This window comes from Vombatus ursinus, unplaced genomic scaffold, assembly GCF_900497805.2.
Source record: "Vombatus ursinus unplaced genomic scaffold, bare-nosed wombat genome assembly UNPS02014779.1, whole genome shotgun sequence".
Taxonomy (NCBI): domain Eukaryota; kingdom Metazoa; phylum Chordata; class Mammalia; order Diprotodontia; family Vombatidae; genus Vombatus; species Vombatus ursinus.
The window spans coordinates 10,451,687-10,475,274 of NW_020954557.1; the positions used below are offsets into that span (position 1 = coordinate 10,451,687).

The following is a 23,588-nucleotide window of genomic DNA, read 5'->3' on the forward strand; positions in this document are numbered from 1 at the left end:
GAACTAAAGATTAATTACCACCTAAAACTTTTGTCCTTCACTTTGAATTTGTTTTTGTAGGCTTAAGAGAGACTTTTAAAGAGCCAGGCTCAGGCTCGTAAACTTCCAAAATAACTTTGAGGCTTACTGACTGTGTGGCTGAAAGTTTTGGTAAAGGGATGTGGCAACTTTCTCCTCTAGGTCACAAATTCAAGTGAGTCACTAGCCACTGGAAACTGGAAGTCATTAACATCTGAAGGCTGTATGGTGGTCTCTGAAAAGAGCTGATGGTGTCAGGCCTGTCTCTAATGGACAGGTGCATACATCACACAGACCACTAATTGGCAAGCTTCAGATTTGCCAGATGTCAGAGTCTGACCCAGACTAGTAGTGTTGAGGGTGTCAGAAGAAAGGGAAATATGGACAAGGGAAGACTGTGACAGAGGCTGAGAGATATGGATTAGGGTGGAGATTGATAAGGAGCAGTTGGAATGGTGGGAATAAAAAACCCAGAGATTTTGGAATCAAAGCCAGAGATTATGTCTCAGTTTGAGCTGAGAGAACTTGAGCCAACTCCATAGGAAGTCCAGGGGCAGATAGACCCACTGAATGAAGTACAATTCTCAGTTTGGCTCCTCAAGTCAAAAAGCTCACATTACTCATTTCCTACCTATTTCATTCTCAGAAGGTTGTCACCTCCAAGTTTTTCATCCCAGAATTCCCCATTTGTGGATTCCCTTAAATGTAGTCCTTGAAAAATTAAAGAGTCAAAGAAGTATGCCATGTAGAGTTTTTCCTTAAAGCATTAAAATAATTTCTGAGAATCTGTGCTTTGTGTTTTTTTTTCCCTAAAGGAAACGAACATTCTGAAGCTACAGTGCTCAATATATTTTCTGATTATGATTATAACAGATCAGTTATAACAATAGCAGCACCTATTGAGAAGTTGGGTAAGAGTTTTTTTTTAATGTATATATGATGTATTTCTATGGAAGACACAGGGCTGACTGTTCTTTCCTCAGTGATTGCCTGTTTAACTCTGTAGTGCTCTATGTGGAGTTTTTAGAAAGGAACATAATTTCTTTCCATTAAATTGGGAGTCTACTCCAAACAAACAAACAAATAAAACAATGTTTCCTAATTTCCCCAAACCCCTAGGTTAGGGATAGAGACTGGACCTATGATTTAATTCATATAGAAGAGTACCGGATGCATAAGCTCCCTCTGCCAAAGCAGATCTGTACTTTCTTTGCAATTTATAATTTTACAGAGTTGGCAGAGCACTGGGAGGTTAAGTGACTTTTGCCTAGGACCACACAGCCACACCTCTGGAATTGTTTACATTTTATTTATGATTTTTTCTGGGAGTCCAAGGTTAATGGTTTTCTCATGTGGAGGACTGTCTCAGACTGTTGGTGGCTAATAGTCAACTTCAAATCAATGCTTGGGATAAGCATTTTAAAAATGACTATTCCTATTTTTACTGTTTCATCTATTTCAGTAGACATGGAAGAAGCAAGTCCAGCAGTCTGTACCCAGGGTGGGAGTCAGGAACCAGGAGTTTCATCTTCTGTTGTGCTAGTGGTTTGAGATTTACTACCCCTGTTTGAAAATGGAGAAAATAGTTGCTTTATGTTGTCAATTTATTGTGTCTACTATGTGCCAGGCACTGTGTCAAGCTCTGTTGACAGAGATTATGTGTGAGGGTTGATATCATTTGCAAATTAATTAAAATTTTTGGAACAAAAAAAGTTATAAAAATACTATTATTTTATTATTTGGTAAAGGATATATATATATGTATATATATGTAAACAGACAGACACACATATGTATGTATGTATGTACACACACACACACACACACACATACACACACAATTTCTCCCTCCCTCCCCAGGCTTAGTTTTAGACTTGACATATTTTCCTTTTAAAAAGGGCATACTTGGTTTTATTTAAAATGAAGTGCTATCTTGATAAGATAGCTCATAACTCTCAATAATATATGCCATTGATAATTATGATAAAGGAATAAGTTTCCTGTCTACTACTCTTAAGGTGGTACCATACTAGACTGTAGGTAAATACAAAGCCAAAAGCAGAATGGCATTCTCAAGTACCTAAAAATATGATCCTGTGAAATAATTAATAAGAATAGTAGCTAACATTTATGTAGCACTATTATCTCATCTGATGCTCACAGCAAGCTGGGGGGATAGATGCTGTTATTATTCTCAGTTTACAGTTAAGGAAAATGAGGCAATTAGAGGTTAAATGATCATCTGTGGGTCATACAGCTAATAAATATCTGAAGGTGGATTGAAGTCAGATCTTCCTGACTCCAAGTCTAGCATTATATCTACTATACCAACAAGTTGCTAAAGATTAAAGGTTGTCATTCTGACTGGTGCTTGCATTATATTTATTAAAATGTTTTACAAAATAAACATCCTGAAAATAATATGAATTTTAATCAGATTTACCTGATTTAGCCAACCAGAAGAAAACATAAAGAAATCTATTATTATAAGTGGAGTAAGTGGTTTAGAGTCTAGACAGATAAAATGAATGATTTCCCCCCACTCATGGAGTAAAAAAGTTAGTTAAAAAGAAAAGTAAACTTTCTTGACAACTGAGGGGGTTTGTTGAATGTTTTATTTTCAATTAATGTAGGGTGGAGACAACCCATAAACAGACCATTGGAGGAAAAACAAGTGGTAATTAAGGCTTTGGGAGCAATTTAAGTATCATTCTTAATTTTATATTTCTTAGTCAATTCCGTTCTTGCTGCATGTGTGGAGGCTTTCCAGGTGATCGATATGGAGGTTCAAGAAGGAATTCACCCTTGCCTTGGAGCAGTGGACCTCATTCCCATCTACCCTCTTTCTGGAGTAGGAGTCGAAGAGTGTGGAATGGTGGCCAGAAGTAAGTAAAAGTTTGGGCTTGTGTGTTATTCCCAAATGTAAACAGGTTTCCCAAACCGAAACAGCTTGTGTGGCAGAGAAGAATCATTCGGGGACTCCCTCTGAAAAGGAGGGCTTTAAGGAATTGTATGACCACAATCTGTGATGATGCAGCTCTCCTTGACTGCATGCAGCGTTATCTCCATTGGGGGAGAACTCTCGCTCTTCTTCTCTATGATGTTGTACAACTTGAGATGCTTAAGTAGTATGTGGCAGAGAGACCACTGAAAATTGGGTTCCTACCTCCCCATGTAGGCTCACCATAGATAATGAGGCAAACAACGGTAGTTTCTAATGAGTTCCTTAAACTATTATGGCAGTATGGTAGTGTAGTTTGCCCATCTGTGTCTTATTTTCTTTGAGAGGGGGTAATGATGAGGTTGAAAAACCCACTTAGATTTTAACTCCTCCCTTGCCTCTGATTTTCTCGCTTTCACTTACCGGCTGCCTTTGGTAAGATTTCCTTTGGAACTAAAATGTCACATGTTTGCCTTTCACCCCAGGGGTGAGTTTAATTTGGAAATTTTGAGCCATGTCACTTGAGGTGTTTTTGAATTAGGTAAATTGAAGGGGAAAGGATCCTTTGCCTGGACTGTCTAGCTGAACTACTGTTAATTACAATATATACAGGCTCATAACAGTTGGGGGAAATTCTGTCTTTGGATAATTGCATTCTTCTTGGTATGACTTCAGTAGGAATGGCATATCTCCTTTTTATTAGTTTTCTTTCTCTTTTTAAAATAATGAATTGCCTAACATTTTGGCTATAAATTTGGAATTTAGATGAGACAAATGGTAACAGATACATCGAATGCTACAAATAGGAAGCGTGATTATGTTTCCAAAAGAACATTTCACAGCTTATCCTGCATTTTAATGTGACCTGATGATTGGAGAAGCCATTTCCCAGGGAAATTTGGGCCAGCATTGACTTCATTTTTAATCTAACAATGAGTTAAGGTTCAGTATAGGAAAAGAAAATGTTTTTCAGGGGGGAAAAAAAGGAAGTGTTCAGAACTGTCCAGACCAGATAATGATTTTAATTGTCTTCAAATCAATGATAGATAATTACATTAAACCTCAAATTAGCTAACACATGAAGGACTTCATTACAACAGGCCCAGGCCTCCCCAGATGTTCTTCCTGTGTAGAAGACAGTTGTGTATCATAGGACCAGGCTACAGTACTTTTCCCCTCCCTCACCCTTTTGGTTTGTTGGCAGCTACTGTACCTCATGATTTAAACATGGACATTTCTAATTAAATGAGAGCTCAGCTGCATTCTTGAACTAATTTATAACATTTGATTTGAAATGTAATAGCTTCAATCTTCCTCTGATTAAAAACAGTCGTATACTATACATGGTTACTATTTTGATGCTCCAACATGCAGTTTTTATTTTTACATTCCCCTTCCTACACAGCTGTTCAACTAATATCTTCCAATATTTTTTTAATTTTTATTTTTTGGTAACAGCATGTTCATAAGGCAGAGCTATTCAAATTCCACAATGCTTAAGTTCTCAGAAAAGTGGTGGGATATTTTTCAACTCTTAGAGGGAAAACCTTCCTGAAGAAATCAACCATGGTGTTTAAACTGGTGATTAGGTGTGGGTGTTGTTTTGTTTTATTCTGAAGAGGAGAGGGAGAAAAGGAGAGGGGAGTTTTCACAAGTCATTAAATCACGGTAGAATTGCCGAAGGAAGGTCTGGTAATTCACGAATGTCATTCCAACTGTCTCTTCCTTTCAAAGCCATTGTGTCTGCTCTGGTTTCCCTTTTCTCACTTTAGAATGTTGAACCCTGTAGTTAAACTGGACACTGTCTTCTCTCTTGAATCTCTTGATTCCTTGTCCTGACATCACTCATTCCTTCCCAAACAACAATCCTGAATTAATCCTGCCATAAGCTTTTTGTGTTCCTGCTCCTTTGCTCCTGAACAGCAGTGGAGGAAGTTACACAAATGTGCTGAATCCCCTACAAATTTTTGTTATCCAATCTCAGCCGGCCCCTTGTTGCTGAACACTAATTCTTTTTCTCTTCCCTAATTTGATGTCTATCCCACTTCCATTAGCATATGTTTCAGACCTTCTCTTTTCAAATAATGTATATCATCTTCTCCCTCTCAGCAGAGGATGTTATCTCACACTTAGTTGAAGAAGTTGAGGCCATATGTCTCATGGTCCCTCTTCTTCCCAAGTCTACACTTCAAATAATATCTACATCATTCCCCACTCTCTCCTCCTTTGCTCTAGTCTCAGCAGAAGAGGTAGCCCTTCTTGTAAATCCCTGCCCCTCTACTTGTGCCCTTGATTCTACCCTCTTCCATCTCCTCTGTGAGCTTGCCTCTTTGATCCTCTCTCTAATTCTGTTTCTCCAAATCTGCTGTCTTTACTTCTTACAAACATGCTCAGATCTCCTTCACTTTAAAAGCTTCTGCTGAACCTTATCATCCCCTCAAGTTATTGTCTTACATAGCTTCTTTTCACAGCCAAATTCCTAGGATAAAGAAAAAGAAAAGCAAACAAAAAATGTAATGCCTCTGGTTCCTTCCTTCTCACTTCCTAACACCTTGCAATGTGACCTGTAGCATCATCATTCAATTAAAACTTCTCTTTATGTGGAAACACAATCACGCTTCCTATTTGTAGCACTCAATGTATCTGTTATCATTTGTCTATAACATTACCAATGATCTCACTGTTTCCAATTCTAATGGCTTTTTCTCAGCACTCTTACTTGTTGACCTCTGCAGCATATGACACTATTAATTACCATCTCCTAGATACTCTCCATTCTCTGGGTTTGTCCTACACTCTTCTCTTCTGACTTGTTCCTAATTGGTTATTTCTTTTCAGTCTCTTTTGATGTCAACATTTATGTTGACATCCTCCCACTTATATGTCAGTGCACCCTAGGGCCTTCTTCTTTCTCATTACTATACTCTTGGCTATCTCATCTGCTCCTGTGAGTTTAGTTATCAACTTTAATCAGACAGCTCCCACATTTAAATTTCAAGCCTCCATCTTTCTCCTAACCTATAATGCCACAACACCAACTGCATATTGAACATCTCCAACTGGATATCCCATTGGTATCTGAAATTTAGTATGTTCAAAATGGAACTCTCTTCCCCAAACCGACCCTTCTTTCTCTCTTTGCTAAGGACACCACCATCCTTCTGGTCACTGAATTTTGCAATCTCGTAGTAATCTCTTACTCTTCCATTTCCCTCACAATATGAAATCCAGTCAGTTGACAATCCTTGTTGATTGTTCCTTTGTAATAAATCTCCCATCTGAACCCTTTTCTCCATTTGCCCAGCCACTAGTCTGGCTCAGGCCCTCATCACCTCTCACCTGGACTATAGCAATAATCTCCATTCAGACTGTCCTTTCCAGTTTATTGTACACATTGCTGTCAAATAAATATTCATGAAGCACAAGTCTGACCTTGTCACTTCTTGCCTCAAGAAACCCCATTGGCTCCACTTCCCTCCATAATAAAATGTAAACTTTTGTTTGGTTTTTAAAAGTCCTTTACCATCTGACTCCACCCTTCCAGTCTTATTTCATATTACTCTCTTTTCTGCGCTTTATGTTCCACACAAACCATCCTACTTGCTGTGCCCCATCCATGACGTTACATTCTAGTACCTGTGCCTGTAGGTATAGTCCATATCCCATTCCTAGAATGCCCTCTTTACTTCCCTTTGCCTCAGGGAAACCCTGAGTTCTTTTGGGGCTTAGCTTAGGGTACTACTCCCTACAGGAAACCTATCCTGATTCGCCCAATTGCTAGTACCCCCCAATTGCTTTGTGTTTTCATTTATATATTTTGCATTTAATATTCTATGTACATGCTGTTTTCTCCCAATAGGATGTGAACACTTTAAAGGCAGGGATTGTTTTTCATCTTTGCATCCTTAGCACCTAGCACAATGCCTGACACTTATTAGACACCTGATAAAAATGCTTGTTGCTTTTTTCCTGTATAAAAACATTATTGGACATGATGTGAAGGAACTTTTTGGTTTGAATCATGTTTACTTCTATGGTAAAGACAGACAACCATTCCATCAGACTATGGTCCTTCTACTGCTTAAAGGCCAGCTTACATCTTACATATTATATAAAGTCTTCTTGTTCTGAGAAAAATGTGACTCTATATAAAATTTGTCCCACTTGGTGTAGCTAGGTGGTGCAGTGGACAGAGCACTGGGCCTGGAACCAGGAAGACTCATCTTCATGAGTTCAAATCTGACCTCAGATATTTACTAGCCGTATGACTCTAAGCAAGTCACTTAAGCCTGTTTGCCTCAGTTTCCTCATTTTTAAAATGAGCTGGAGAAGGAAATGGCAAATCACTCCAAAATCTTTGCCAAGAAAACTCCAAATGGGATCACAAAGGGTTGGACATGACTGCAACAACTGAACAAGCAACAAACGAAATTTGGTATTAAGCCCTTCAAAAGTGACTTATCTTCCATGTGTAGGAAGAGTGTGTGTGTGTGTGTATGTTCATGTGAATGTGTGTAGAAGTTTGATGTTATTTGTGCTTTAGTACAAGTGTATTTATGTGTATATGTATAGCTCTAAGGGGCAGCTATGTGGTAAAGTGGATAGAGTGTTGGACCTGGAGTCAGGAAGATTTATTTTTCTGAGTTTAGATCTGGTCTCAGACACTTAAGCTATGTGACCCTGGTCAAGTCACTTAACCTTGTTTACCTCAGTTTCCTCATCTGTAAAATGAGCTGGAGACAGAAATGGCAAACCGCTCCAGCATCTTTGCCAAGAAAACCCCAAGTGGGGTCATGAAGAGTCAGACATGACTGAAAAACATCTGAACAAAATAGTTCTGTGTATGTATGTACTTTTTGACATTGTGACTATTTGTTTCTCTTGTAACTAGCCCATGATCTTGCGCAAGACACTTCCCCTGTCTTGGTTTTAGTTTGCTTTTCTGCAAAATGAGGGGAGTTAGACTAGATGATCCCGAAGGACTCTCCCAGCCCTGATAGACCATGTAATTATAGGAGATATAACTATAAAATAGTGAGACATGCCTCTTTTAATAAACACTCTCTAACTTGTACAACCAAATGCGTTCCATCATTCCAAGTAATCACTGTTGGATGATATACACTTATTCAGATGCTGCTTATCTTTCTCCAAACATTTTTGCAACTCTTCTTTGGCATTTATTTGTGGAGCCATCTTCAAAGCTTCCCAAAAATTCAGTCTCATTATTATAGTTATGCTTCATATTTAACAAAAAAAATAGTATGACCTGGCTGGACAACCAACCTTATTTTTTACACTTGGCTCTGAATGCCTTTGGGTTGTTTCAAAAAATTAAATCCACTTTCCAAAGATGAAGCTGAGGATACCGAAAATAATAGAGTATGGTTTCTGAAGGTAATTCTAGCAAAATTCAAAAAAAAATGTTCCAAACAATAGCAGTATTGTTTAACTAATTATATAGCCTCAGTAGGGGACTGCTTGGAAAGGACAGGGGTCATTCAGATACACAAGTTATATTTAAGGAAGATTAGTTATATTGCTTTATAATTAAAACTTTTTATACTACCTTTTCTTGTAAATTCCTATAGCTTAGTTTGGTGCCATGAGCAAAATAAAGACTAAAAAATATTTGTGGATAATAAGGATGAACAGAACACAAAGTATATAAAGAAACATCCCTCTGCCTCCTTGTAAATGAATAACATACCTACCAAAAGTTGGTTGATCATAAATCTCTGATTTTCTTTTTCTATTCAACTAAATTGTTCAGGTTTTGGCTTATTATTACCAAATTAAATAAACCAGAGTACTTATGTTTTATAAAAATGACTAATTGCTGAATAATTTCGAAAATCTTGCTACCTTAGGAGGAAGTCAGGCAATATAATGCTACAATAGACCTTGGGAATCTATGCGGCCCTTATGTCCAGGAAGGAGCTCAACTAATAATCTAAGAAAGAAAATTATTTATTCAGCTTTGGAGCAAAATCTGCAGAAGAGATTCTATAACTGACCCTGGCAATGTATTCTGTTGTTTTAAAATGCTTATTGTTAGGTAATCCTTTCTAGGGTTTAACATAAGTCTTTCTTGATGCAGTTTAAGCACATTCTCTCTCTTCTTGTTGGAAATATCCTATCAGGCACAAACTACGAAAAACACCACCATGAATCTATTTCTATAAATCTATCTATACTTATTTTCACAACTATTTATACATTTCTTTATGCCAAGCTACATTTCAGACTTTTAGACTAGACAGACGAAAAATGACTAACAAGATGTCAATACTTCATATAAATAAGGCGATGATTAAGAGAACTCTTAGCTGCCCTTGATGAATTTAATTCATTGGACCCATACATTTATTTTGATAGTGATTTTTGAAAATATCATGGAAAACAGGAAAGATAGTGTATGATTATTGTTGTTATTGTTCAGTTGATTAGTCACATTTGATTCTTCATGATCCTGTAGACCATACTTACTGTCCATGGGGTTTTCTTGGCAAGGATACTGGAGTCATTTGCCATTTCTTTCTCCAGTGGATTAAGGCAAACAGGAATTAAGTGACTTGCCCAGGGTCACATAGCCAGTAAGTTTCTGAGGCCAGATCTGAACTTGTCTTCCTGACTCCAGACCCAGTGCTCTATACACTGAGCCACCTAGCTTCCTCACTGTATGATTAGAAAAGGGCAAATACTCTGTTTTTTTAAAGGCAGAAAATGGAATCTATAAATTATAGGTTATTTACTTTAATCTCTGGGGAAATTCTAGCCATTGAAGAAATGGCTAGCCCAAGTTCACCAAGAACAGGTCAAGCCAGAATCACCTTATTTCGCTTTTTACTGTTACTAAAATGATAGAACAGAGGAATGCTGTAGACAGAGCTCAGTTTTCATCAAGTGGTTAATTAAGTATCTCATGCTCTTCATGTGAGAAAGCTGGAGAGATGTGGTCTAAACACGAATACAGTACAACTAAATGGATTTGATTGGAACACTAATGTATTGTTAGTGGAGTTGTGAACTGATCCAACCTTTCTGGAGAGCAATTTGGAACTATGCCCAAAAGACTATAAAACTGTGCATACCCTTTGACCCAGCAATACCACTTCTAGGTCTATATCTCAAAGAGATCATAAAAATGAGAAAAGGACCCATATGTACAAATATATTTATAGCAGCTCTTTTTGTGGTGCCCAAGAATTGGAAGTTTAGAGGATTCCCATCTATTGGGGAATGACTGAACAAGTTGTGGTATATGAATGTGATGGAACACTGTTGTTCCATAAGAAATGATGAGCAGGCAGAGTTCAGAAAAACCTGGAAAGACTTACATGAAGTGATGCTGAGTGAAATGAGCAGAACCAGGAGAATATTGTACACATTAACAACAGCATTGTGCAATGACTGACTTTGATAGACTTAGCTCTTCTCAGCAATGCAAGGATCTAAGACAACTCCAAAAGACTCATGATGGAAACTGCTATCTACATCCAGAAAAAGAAGTATGGAATCTGAATGCAGATCAAAGCATACCATTTACTCTCATTTTTGTTGTTGTTTCTTTTTACTTGTGGTTTCTCCCATTGGTTCTAATCCTCCTTTACAACATGACTGATGAGAAAATATGTTTAATATGAATGTATATGTGTAGCTTATATCAGATTGCATGCCATCTTGGGGAGGGCAGAGGAAAGGGAAGCAGAGAAAATTTAGAACTCAAAATCTTATGGAAGTGAATGTTGAAAACTAAAAATAAATAAATAATAAAAATAAACAGACAAAAAAATGCTAAATGGATTTGAAACAAGTTGAATGGCTGAACTCAAAGAGTAGTTATACATTCCTTTATTTCAACTGGGAAGAAAATCTCTTTTGGAGAGCCTCTGGGATCTGTGCTTAGCTGTTTCCGGGTTATCATTTTTATTAATGACTTGGATAAAGGCAAAGACAGAATTTTTGTCCAACTTGCTGATGAAACTAAAGTAACATGGATCACTAATAAACTGGATGGCATAGTAAGGATGCAAAAATATATCTTGATAGCCTAGAATGTTTATGCAAAACCTAATAATATGAAATTTGATAGTATTAAATATAGTTGATTTAGAGTCATAGATCATAGAGTTGGGAGGGATCTCATGGGTTATTTAGTCCAACCCCTCACTTTACAGATGAGGAAAAGGATGCCTATGGAGGTTAAATGACTTGCTCAAAGTAATGTAGATAGTAAGCATCAGAGGCAAGAGATGGACCCAGGTCTTCAGATTCCAGAGCTAGTGTTCTTCATATTCCATTGTTTTCCACTTGGGTTCAGGAAGCTGACTTTACAAATAAAATATGGGAGAGGTCTAGTTGGATTGCAATTTGTCTGAAAAAAAAATTTGGGGTTTTTAGTGAACCACAAGTTCAATATTAGTCAATAGTAGGAATTGACAGTCAAGAAAGTGAATCTAATCTTGGGCTGCATGATGCAGTATATCTTTCAAGATGATAGTTTTGCTATATGCTTAACTGTCAAGGGACAGCTAGATGATGCAGTGGATAGAGCACCAGACCTGGAGTCAGGAAGACTCATCTTTCTGAGTTCAGATTTGGTCTCAGACACTTAAACTATGTGACCTTGGGCAAGTCACTTAATCCTATTTGCCTCAGTTTCTCATCTATAAAATGAGCGGGAGAAGGAAACGGCAAACCATTCCAGTATCTTTGCCAAAAAAACCCCAAAAGGAGTCATGAAGAGTTGGACGTGACTGAGAAACGACTGAACGGCAACAAAATACCTGGTAAGATAACATCTGAATTATTATGTTATTGATAAGCTAGAAAATGGACAAAGGAGGGCCATTGGAATAGGAAGAGGTTTGAGACCATGACATATGAAGATCAGGTGAAGAAACTGGTTATGTTTAGACTAGTAGGAGGACATTCAGAGAAGACATTGTAGCCATATTTAAAATGTTGAAAGGTTATTTTGTGGAAGTGGGATTAGATTTTTTCTGTTTGGCCCCAGAAGGCAGAACTAGGCAAAATGGATGAAAATTCCCAACAAGGAGAAATTTTGGCTTGATGCTGGGAACAATTTCCTCCCAATTGCTATTATTGCAAAGCAGAATGAGCTACCTCTGGAGACAGTGGGTTTCCTCAAGGAAAGACCAGATGACCACTTGTTGTGTGTGTTGCAAGAGCTCTTTATGTTAGGGGCATAAGTTAGTCTAGATGGTCACTGAGGTCTCTTCCAATTCTAAAATTCTGTTTCTTTGGCTCTGTTCTCTTCCAGGATAAATGAAGAATATCTCTTTCACTTTTTTTCTCATCTGAAATCCCAAGCTTTAAGCTATTTTTGTTGTTCTTTTTATACTCTGTGAATTCTGTAAATCTCAAGTTAAAGGACCCCAAACTGGGTGCAGTATTAAAAAAAATAAGCAAACCCTGACCAGTGCAGAAGCTAGTGGAAGATTATGTTATGGTTTCCATATGTCATGTTTCTAATTCTCCTTTGAAGTGTTGCTCTGTTGTTTTTTAATGACAAAAATATTATAGTATATTTACAGGATCAGATTTTAAAGCTGGAAGGAACCTTAGAGATTATCTAGACCCTCCATGTTGCCAATGAGGAAGGGAAGTGGCTTGCCTAAGGTTCTTCACATAGAAAGAGGCAGAGCTAGGATTCCAAACCAGACCCTCAGGCTCCAGATCTAATGCTCTTTCTATTCCACCACACTGTCTGTATGATTGACCTGCTGCAAAGCTGCCTATCCCTATAACCTATTCTATGTAGTTTGCTTTTATTTCCCAACCTCTTCTCTTAATTTTCAGAGTAACTTTTAATTGACATTTTTTCTTCCAGGAGTTTCTGAGTATCATTGGCATAGTTTCAGAACATTTTATCTGATCCATCATCCAAATCATTAATTAAAACTATTACTTCTGAATCTCTGGGTTATGAATATGCTTTTGTAAATTTTCAAAGAACTTCTTTCGGAAGGTCTTCTGGATACTGCAATACACTACAATCCTTTTGTGTTCTCTGCCATTCAGGGCTTCTTCTTCACAGACTCACTTAGTTTTGGAGTTAGAAGAGGTCTCAGTTGCCATTTTGTACAATACATTCTGGAACAAGAATGCCCTCTCCACCCCTCCACCATAGTTAACAAATGGTCATCCAGTCTTTGCTGGAAGACCTCGGCTGAGGAAGAGCCCAATACCTTCTGAGGCAACTCATTTCCCCTTTGAAGTAGCTCTAATTATTAGGACATTTTTCCTTGCATTAAATCCAAATTTTTCTCTTTGTAACTTACACATATCACTTGTAGTTCTGCACTATGAGTCCAAAGAGAATGCATCTAATCCCTTTTCCATCTGACAACACTTGTCAGCAAATAATATGCTCCTGCATGTGTGAGCCCTTTCCAAATGCAAAACTGAAGGTGCACAGTTCTCAGTAGTAGCACTGTATCAGAGCCATGTGTTTTGTAAAACTACGTGGAGATTTGCCTTTTGGTTTATGGCACTGATATTGTAGTGCTGGAGAGGTCTGGTGCTCTCTAGGTCGCTTAAAGAGAAGGTGCCATATTCACTTTTGAATTCTCTATCCAGTTAAAATATGCAACACGCACACATAATAGCAATGCCTTTGATTAGCAGTCATCAGCATCCATAGGAGTAGATTCAGGATGGTGCTTCTAGTATTTTTTGTGGCTGAGAGGAAAGATGCCATCATGAATTCACAAGGCATCAACACTATTGCATGGTAGTCTCAGTACCCTTTGATTACCTATTACAGATTGTCAAAACATAGTCTGATCTGGCAAATCAAGAACAACTTTTCACTTCAAGGCTTGAATCTACTCTGCTTCTCCAGTTGCTATGGAGATGGCCATATGAAAGCAGCCTTGTATTTGGTTAGGGATAGGAGGTTTTGGTGTTTTCAGAGTCTGGGTTTAGTTCTATTTTCCTTTTTTCCATAGCCCTGCCATTGTCATCACTTCTGAAAGTAATGGTTTACTTTACATATAGATTAATTTAGTCTGTAATAGAGTACTTCATTCAAGAATATGGTCTCCACATGTGGTACTGAAAAAGGAATAGAAAAATAAATGGGAGCTACAAAATTAAGTGAAATAAGGTAATAACTTATTTATATAGCACCTTATAGTTTGTAAAAGACTTTCTTCATAGCCACTCTAGGACCTAGATATCATCCACATTTTACCAAAGATACAATTGAGGCTGTGAGAGGTTGAATGATTTGCCTGCATCTACATGACTATAAACCTATTTTAGTAGCTGGTGGGTACTTGAACCCCACTTTCCTGACCCCCAACTCTGTGCCCTTTTCATTATATCATAGTGTTTTGAAATGATCATTTTGTGATAAGGCAAGTTTTTAATCAATTTAGTGGATTTGACTGTCATGAAGGATAATGAGCTGTTTGATAGCTAATAAGTCCAAATTGCTGCAGGCTTGGTGACGGCCATTAGTACCTCTCTACTACCTTAAGAGAGTGAGATGCTAATAACAGGAAGAAACAGACAGCATAGGAAACTAAAGTACCAGCTAATTTCATAGAATTGATTTTAAGTTCAAATGAGATAATGTACATACAGCTCATTGTAAACTTCAAAGCATTATATAACTGATAGTTATAATAGTTATTTTCATTAATCTAATCTTACCCAATTAGAAATTATGAGTTAGCTGGGCCAATCATGAATTTGGGTTTCTCTTACCGTATGGAAAGTGCCCCATTGTCTTGGGACAGCTCAGTAAATAGTTGGAACAAATTGATTAAACTAAATGCTGCTTTATCATGTATACTTCCTTGAACACTGCTCCCTACTAATGTAGAAGTCCATTTTCATGCAAAAATTGAGTGATTGACCCCTGTCCCCATCCTCTCCATTCCTGTATCCAATGAAGGCTTCTTAGGATAGCCTGTATTAAGCCAAGGAATTATTAGAAAGACACTCCCTCCTCACCTTTCACCAACTCTGACATATGATGAAAACCCTGAAATATCCAAAGATTATATTAGGTTCTTTGCTTTCTGGTCATTTCAATTGAATTTGAACTTTGGTAGACTCTCAGACATTCTAAGAGAATAGTGTCGGCAACATGAAATATTAAAGTATAGAAAATAAAGTATAAAACCAGAATAACGGCTAAGATTTCCTTTGTCCCTTTAAGAAATGAATCAAAGCACCAAGGTGCTGAGCCAAAGGATTGTTTTTAATGGTCTATAAAATCAGTGATGAGACTAATATTCCTTGACTTCCTCATTTTTCCCTTGGGGTTTAGATGCTTTCTTGTGTTCAGTTTTAGAGGCAAGTATATGGGAGGAGATTTAGTACTCATGACAGCTAACAACAGGCTATATAAATATGATGAGCCAGCCTCTTCTATCCCAGGAATATCCCTTGTGCTCCTTCCTAGAGTTTATGATATGCTTCAGTAATCAAGGAGATGAGACCTGAAGAGCTGTGAAGAAACCATTTGGTAGTCATCTGGCCCACATGATTTTTTTTCTTTGGGTAGAGGGATAATTTAGGACTCAAAAATACCTGGAGAAATGGAGAAAGATGTTATAATAGGAAAAGGTTTGAGAACATCCAGTCTAGGTCAATAAGGCACATACAGTGAAACTGCCCAAATGCGGAGGATGTTACTAAGTGGCTATGTGCATCCCATGGTTATCCCTTCTCACACTCTAGGAGAGAGATGCAATGAGTTTACCATGAAGGTACACCTAGAACTTTTCTGTTATCTTGAAACTCTCATGCTCCTAATTTTCTTCTGCTTCTCCTTGCTGCTGGTGAAGGTCTCAAGGGTCACAAAAGGTTAGCTTCAATAGATAAGTGTTCTTAAATGCCAGAGCTGGACCAGGCCACAGAACAGGGTCAGAGATTCAGATTACTTTACGTTATCTCTAGCACTAGAGCCTTTATTATCTCAAACAAATAGCTCCTCCCTGACTTAGCTTTCTGTCTGTTAAATTATATACAGCCCCTTTCTCACACTGTGTATGTATATCATGAGGATAAATGAAGCAAATCTGTAGGCCTTTATTGATTACTTAATGCGCTCTCAGCATTGTGTTGTGTGTTTTAGGAAATACTAGAAACCATATGACAGTTCTTATCCACAGGGAGCTTATGATCAAGCCCAGGAAAAAAGATTTACACAAAAAAATCATAGACTTCTTGAGTTAGCAGATACCTTAGTATATCCTCTGCAACATGCCTGATGGCCAGCTGGTCTCTTACTCTTAATAATAATGATGATGATGATGATGATTGCTTTAACACTTGCAAAGCACTTTGTATATGTTATCTCATTTAATCCTCTCAATAATCCTTTAAAATAGGTGTATTATTATCACCAACTTACAGATGAGGAAAATGAGACTGACAAAGATCAAGTGACTTTCCCAGAGTCACACAACTAGTTAAGTATCTAACCCAGAATTTCAACAAGTTCACATTCTATCCACTGTGACATTTACCTCCCTTGGTAAATACATATAGGGAACATATTTGAATGAGCTCATATACAGGGAGTACAAGTAATGGGGCACACGTATCAGAAACACGTGTGACCTAAGCACATATAATGAAGCCACACATATGGGAACGTGTGGTCAGGGCACATATGTGGCTGGGGTAACTCATACCTCTGATATTATAAGGAACTAATTTTGGTGTCATCACTGTGCTGCTCTCTGCTGCCCTCTGGTGGTCACTGCATGCCAGCCTTCCATGGGGCATCGTGTCATCTGTTGGGGAGCCTCCATTGGTTTCTAGCTACAGTGTTTCCTGAAGTGCATTATGTATGTTGGGACCTGGCACACAGCTGCTAGTAAACCCCTCCCAGGAGAGAGAGGGTTAATAAGCTCTTTTATTCTATATAGCCCAATGACAACCAAACCCATCTAGGTAACTAATGAAAGCCAGGAGAAACCCTCAGGCTAAGATCACATCCAATCTGGCTACATCTTTTTGTTGTTGTTGTTGTTGCTGGCTCAAAGTCCCTGGTCCCAGCCAACTATCTGACTAGGACTTAGAAAATTTCTTTTAACTTCCATCAAATCCCTAATTGTAAGTCTCTATTCCCTCAAACCATTTGCAAAGATGCCACCTAAAAATGACTTAAGCAAAGCATGTGGGGCTGAGAATATAACCTCTTTTTAGTTTCTGTAATGATGCTGTTTGCCATGAAAATCTAGGACAAGAAAAAAAAGAGCTAAGCCAAGTTCCTGCTCTACATTATTTATTCTACATTCCTGCATTTATTATACATACCTGCCAGCAACAAGGTTGCTATTGTTTAACATTCCTGTCAGTAACAAAACTGAAGAATCTTCCTCTTTAGATAAAATATATTATTTCTAAAAAGAAGTAAAGTGTAGATAAACATCTATTAAGTGCTGACTCTATGATAATTAAAACCATGGAAATGAATGAGATCAAAACAGTGTAGAGAGAGATGAGAAGAGATACAATGACAGAGCCTTGGAGAACATCCAGTATTAAGTGATGAGAGGGGAGTGAAGAGCCAGTGAAATATGAGTGATTGGAGAGGTATGGAGACAACAATGTAGGAACGGTGTTATGGCAGCCAAGGGAAGAAAAAGTATCAAGGAACAAGGGATGACCAACAGTGTCAAATGAGGGTTAAATAAGTTAGGAATGAAAACCTAGATCCCTAGATTGAGGGCTGGAAGGGAACTCAGGGATCATCTAGTCCAATCCCTTAATTTTATAAATGAAGAAACCAAGGCCTACAGAGCTTAAGTGACTTGCCCAACACTTCTTACACGTGAAATGGAAGATTGAGATCTGAACCCACAACCTCTAACTCCAAATCTAGAACTCTTTCTGTGACATTGTACCGGCTCCTCCTTGTCATCAGAACTAGGTGAGATTCAAGGTCCTTTCTAGACTTAAATTCCATGATCTCCTGGTTTGGTGAATAAGGAGGCCATTGATAACCTTAGAAAGTTTAGTTTAAGTAGCATGGTAAAGATTAAAATCATACTGCAAGGGGTTGAGGAATGAATGGTTATTGAAAGAGTATAGGCAAGGGCAGAGAGTATAGACTATTCTATCCAAATGTTTTTCATAGAAGGAGAGAAAAATGATAGGAAAATAGCTTGAGGGAAATGCAGAGTCAATGGGGTTTATATTTTTAGGATATAGGATACCTGAACTTGTTTGTAGGCAGTGTTACAACAATCAGGGAGGCAAGAGAGTTGAGGAGCAGGAAGGCAGAAGCTATCAATATTCCCTAACAAGGATCTCAGTTTCTTTTCATGCTCCATGGTAGCCTATAGGAAGCATATAAATGCAGGGAGATTTAAGGTCTCCTGTGTCTCTTAACTGGTCTTTATACTGTGACTGAGAACTGAGTGTGTTGATAGGAAGGAGGGCAAGAGAACCAGATGAGAATTGAATGATTTTCCCTGTCTCTTATTGTTTGGGTCACAGGGAGATTCTTCTGTATTAGCCTGTATGGAAAGCTGCTTGACATCTTTGGCATAGAATATACCAAATGTCTAGGTGATGACCCTATAGAAAGACATTGTCACATGTACTCACTTTTGCCTGTAATCATTTATTTATTTTTACTATAATATTTTATTTTTCCAAATTACATATTAAAACAATTTTTGAACATTTTTTTAAAAAAGTTTTGAGTTCCAAATTCTATCCCTTCCTCCCTTCCTGCCTCCCTGAGATGGTAAGCAATCTGATATAGTTTATGCATATGCAATCATGTAAAACATTTTCATATTAGTCATTTTGTACAAGAAGACTCAAATAGAAAGAAAGAAAAAGAAAGAAAGAAAAGAAAGTGAAAAATAGAATGCTTCAATCTGTATTCAGATAGTATCAGTTCTTTCTCTAGAAGCAGATAGTATGCTTCATCATTAGTTCTTTGGGATTGTCTTGGAACATTGTATTGCTGAGAATAGCTAAGTCATTCATAATTCTTCATTGTACAGTATTGCTGTTAGTGTGTACAATGTTCTCTTGATTCTGCTCACTTCACTTTGTATCAATTCATGTAATTTTTTCCAGATTTTTCTGAAGTCATCCTGTTTATCATTTCTTACAGCACAATAATATTCCATCACAATCAAATACCACAGCTTGTTTAGCCATTGCCCAATTGATGGGCATCCTCTCAATTTCCAATTCTTAGCCATCACAAAAAGAGCTGCTATAAATATTTTTGTACAAATAGATCCTTTTCCCTTTTTTATATCTTCGGGATATAGACCTAGAGTAGTATTGCTGGATCAAAGGGTGTGCACAGTGTTATAGCCCTTTGGTCATAGTTTCAATTGCTTTCCAGAATGATTGGATTGGTTCACAGTTCCACCAAGAGTGTGTGATTGTCCTAGTTTTCCCACATCTCTTGCAACATTTATCATTTTCCTTTTTTGTCATATTAGCCAATGTGATAGGTTTGAGGTGGTAGCTCAGAGTTGTTTTAATTTGTATTCCTCTAGTCAATAGTGATTTAGAGCATTTTTTCATATGACTATGCATAGCTTTGATTTTTTTGTCTGAAAACTGCCTATTCCCATCCTTTGGCCATTTATCAATTGGGAAATGACATGAAAGTTCTCTATATATTTGAGAAATGAGGCCTTTATTAGAGATACTTGTTGTAAAGATTCCCCCACACACACCAGTTTTCTGCTTTTCTTTTATTTTTGGTTGCATTGGTTTTTTTGTGTGATAACTTCTTAATTTTATATAATCAAAATTATCTCTTTTATATTTTATAATGCTTTCTATATTTTCTTTGGTCCCAAATTCTTCTGTTATCCATAGATCTGACAAATAAACTATTCCATGCTCTTTTAATTTGCTTATGGTATCACCCTTTATGTGTAAATCATGTACCCATTTTGACCTTATCTCGATATGTGGTATGAGATGTTAGTCTATACCTAGTTTCTGCCGTGCTGTTTTCCAGTACTTTTGATGACACTTTCTGATCCTTTCTATATTCTTACAAGTGTGCTTGTGTTAGAGATCAATATGCTCTGAAAGTTATTTTTCATGAGACCCTGACACTGTGGAAGAGAAAGAGGCAATGGAGGAGAGATTAAGAATTAATTCAGGGAGAGGGCAAAATTGATAGAGAACCATTTCGTGGACGAAGTGGAATGGAATGAGGTCAATCACACATGCACACAGGTCAACCTTGGCAAGGTTGAGAGACGCCATATTTTCTGAGACTAGAAGAAAGGATGATAGAATGAGTGAGGGCGTTGCTTTAGGGGAAATGGAAAAGCTTATAACCAACGGTTTCAATCTTCTCACTAAAGTAAGAAGACAGGTCATCTTGAAAGTAAGAAGGGAAGCATTGAAATTGGAGGCTTGAAGAGAATAGAGCAGAGAAAAGCTACTGTCCAAATGTGGCAGAGATCTAATAGAGATGAGTAAAAGGATTGTAATAAACCTGTGGGGATCCAGTTAAGATTCACTAGCTTAAATTTGTAGATAATTTAATCAATATACTTTTGTGATTTCTTTCAGCAATATTGGGCCATTTAGGAACAGTAGCATAATGAAATATAATTCAACAAATATTAAGGAGCTACTATATGCAAAGCACTATGCTGGACACTGGAGATACAAAGGCAAAAAAAATAATGAGTCACCAAAGTCAAGGAACTTGCATTTACCAAGGATGATGCATGTACACATATAACTGTGCTACAAAGTTGAATGTGACTGGGGCAAAGGAGGGAGAAATACAGACAATGTTCTCTAGGAAAATGGGATGACAGAGAAAACACTTTAATCTGGGAATAGGGAAGTAGAGGGATCAAAGAAAGCTTCATAGAAAAGGTGATGCCTTATCTGAGCTTTGAGGGTTTCAGTAGGAAGAAATCAGGTAAGAGTTGTATTCCAGGAATAAAGGATGCCCTTGGAGGAGTGCAAGTAGGAGAATGCTTGATGAAACTGAGGAATATCCAATAGGCTCATTTGGTTGGAACATAGGCTTCGGGAAGCAAATGGAATAATATCTTGGGGCTTAGCAAGCAATCTCTTATCCCCAAAGTCTCAAAAGGGCAAGTGATTCAAAGACTGAGGAAAGTTTTGCATCAAGACTGGGTAGGAAAGGGAAGGAGGCCAGAATGGGATTGATAGATTCAGAGAAGAGAGAGCAATTGAGCTCAGGACCTTCAGTATAAGGAGGCTGAAGAAATGGTTTGGGAGGAGTTATGAAGTAAGTAGGAGAAGTAAGCCAGTACATTGTAATCTTATTTATACTTGTAAGATTTCCACAAGGCAATGTTCATACCAAATTTTGTAAGCTTATATCCTCACTAGAATTCATAGCTGTAACACATGGATTCATTTCCCCCCTGTACTCCCATTAATTAAGTGCTCAATTGGAATTAACTTCTCATAAGTCTTCTGAATTTCTGTAGGTAAATATATATGTATATTTATTTTTCTCTTTCTGGCAGAGTAAATGGAAACATGACTTACCAATGAAATTACTTGCCTGAGAAAGAAGCCTGTTCATTTTGAATCATAGACATTATCAGTTTATCTTTATTTGTATCTTTATTTGTATTTTAGAAGTAAAATGTGATAGAGTAAACAGTAGCGCCCAGCACGGAGTGACAGTGTTTTGTTTTCTCCTTTTAAATTGTATTCCACTCCCACGAGAAAAACCAGGCAGGAGAATGTGTCAGAAGAAAGGCGATTTAGGAATTGTACTTAATCTCATTTTTCAGTTTAATGTTTCTGTTCTTTCATCATAAAGATCAGCTGCATTTTATTTTTTTTCCATTTCCTTAGAATAACATCCCCTTTTAGTCAACATGCTTAACGTAGTTCTCAATGATGTCCTAGCACAATAAATTTTCATATCTCATGTGTGTGTACATATGGTAGAAATTTCTTTCAGTTCAAGTCATGTGGGGGAGGAATATTGCGGTTGCTTTGTTAATGCGGTGTTTGTGTTGGAGTGGTGAGGGCCCTGTGCTTTAACTAAAGTACGAGGCGTAATGAGATGACTTTGATGGTAGTCGTAGACTAGTGGGATGGTCACAGTTTCACACTTCAAAGCTGAGCATATGGGGTGAATGCTGGTTAGCTTTTGTACTCTATGGGGATGGTTGGGGGGCCATACTTAACATCTCTGTTTAATGAAGACACTGAAAAAATAATGCTTTATCTCTTGAAAAATTTTGACATTCAAAGAGAGAACTTTACCTCTTGCCCCCCACATTGCAACCTTAAAAAAATGCCATGTAATTTCCAAAGATTAAAAAGTATTGCTATATTCTTGATATTTTTTACTGTATGGTCTTCAAATTTTCAAAGTTTGAAACTGATTAAAGTTTCATCTGTCATGTTGCTTAAACTATTTTCTAGTATTGCTCTTTTTTTGAAGTATTATAGCAAAGTAGAATGAAAGTTTAGTTTAGGCTTAAGAATAACAGATGCTTAAATTGTGCTTTAAGGTTTGCTCTACATGTGTTATCACTTTTGATCCTCACAACAACTGGGTAAGGTAAATATTATAGATATTTTTAGACTCATTTTACAGATGATGAAATTGAGGTTGAGATTTGCTCAAGGTCTCATAGCTAGTAAGTGTCTGAGGTATGATTCAAATCCAGATCTTCTGGACTGTAAATCCAATCTTTTATTTACTATATCATGCTCCTCCTTGGGTATCTGAGTGATTGTATGCATGGTCTGTCATATTAAAAAATCAAAACAGGAAAAACATATGCAGATTGTTGTTGTTTTTTTTTCATTCCTGTGATCAAATATAAGTTTCATACTACAGTTAACTGATAGGTGTTAGAATGTGTCCACATGTTCAAGGAGCTGGCCAGCAGGCCTCCAAGCAATGTAACAAACTCTTTCTTTCTGTTGCATCCTTTTTGTTTATTTTTTAAGTGGAAATTTGCATTTGTAGAATTTTGGAGTCTCTATACTAGACTTGTGTTCCATTTTCATTATGACAGAGGAAGCAGCAGGAGTAAGAACCCAATTTGTTAGGAAGGAGGAAGAGAGTAACAGTGGTAAGGTGTGTGTATGTGTGTATGCTTGTGTACATTTTTAAAAGTTTTATTGATGATTTTTGTTTTTTACATTCATAATACTTTCTAATCTGTCAATCTCCCATAGGATCTACCCTTGTATCAAAATAGTCAAGCAAAACAAACCATCACGACCAAAGAATCTAATGTCATAGGCAACTTCCTCAACTTGCAGTCCACCATGCCAAGACCAAAAGGGATGGAGAATGTTTCATTATCAGTCCTCTAAAATCATGATTGGTCATTGCATTTCGTCTGAATTCTGTTGTCTTTTTGTGTTTTCTTCATTTACGTTATTGTGGACATTGTGTAGATTGTTCTTTTGATTCTACTTTCTTGATTCTGCATTAGTTCATACAGATATTACTTTGTTCCTTGCAATTCCTCATATTTGTAGTTTCTTATAGCACATTAATGTTCTATAACATTCATATTCCGCAGTTTTTGTGCAGCTATTCCATATTCAAGGAACATTAACTTTTTTTTTTTGCTACAAAAGCACAAAAAGTGCTGCTACAAATGTGTTGCTGTGTATG

At 37.3% G+C, this 23,588-nt stretch overlaps 1 protein-coding gene across 3 annotated transcripts in view; it reads left to right on the forward strand.

Annotated features, from left to right (window-relative positions):
* FTCDNL1 (formiminotransferase cyclodeaminase N-terminal like) overlaps window positions 1-23,588 on the forward strand; it is a 122,076-nt gene that overhangs the window by 72,667 nt on the left and 25,821 nt on the right. For all 3 annotated transcript variants that reach the window (XM_027866110.1, XM_027866112.1, XM_027866111.1), the window contains 2 exons: window positions 834-929; window positions 2,751-2,903. In XM_027866110.1, coding sequence (XP_027721911.1) covers window positions 834-929; window positions 2,751-2,903 — 249 coding nt within the window. The remainder of the gene's footprint in view (window positions 1-833; window positions 930-2,750; window positions 2,904-23,588) is intronic.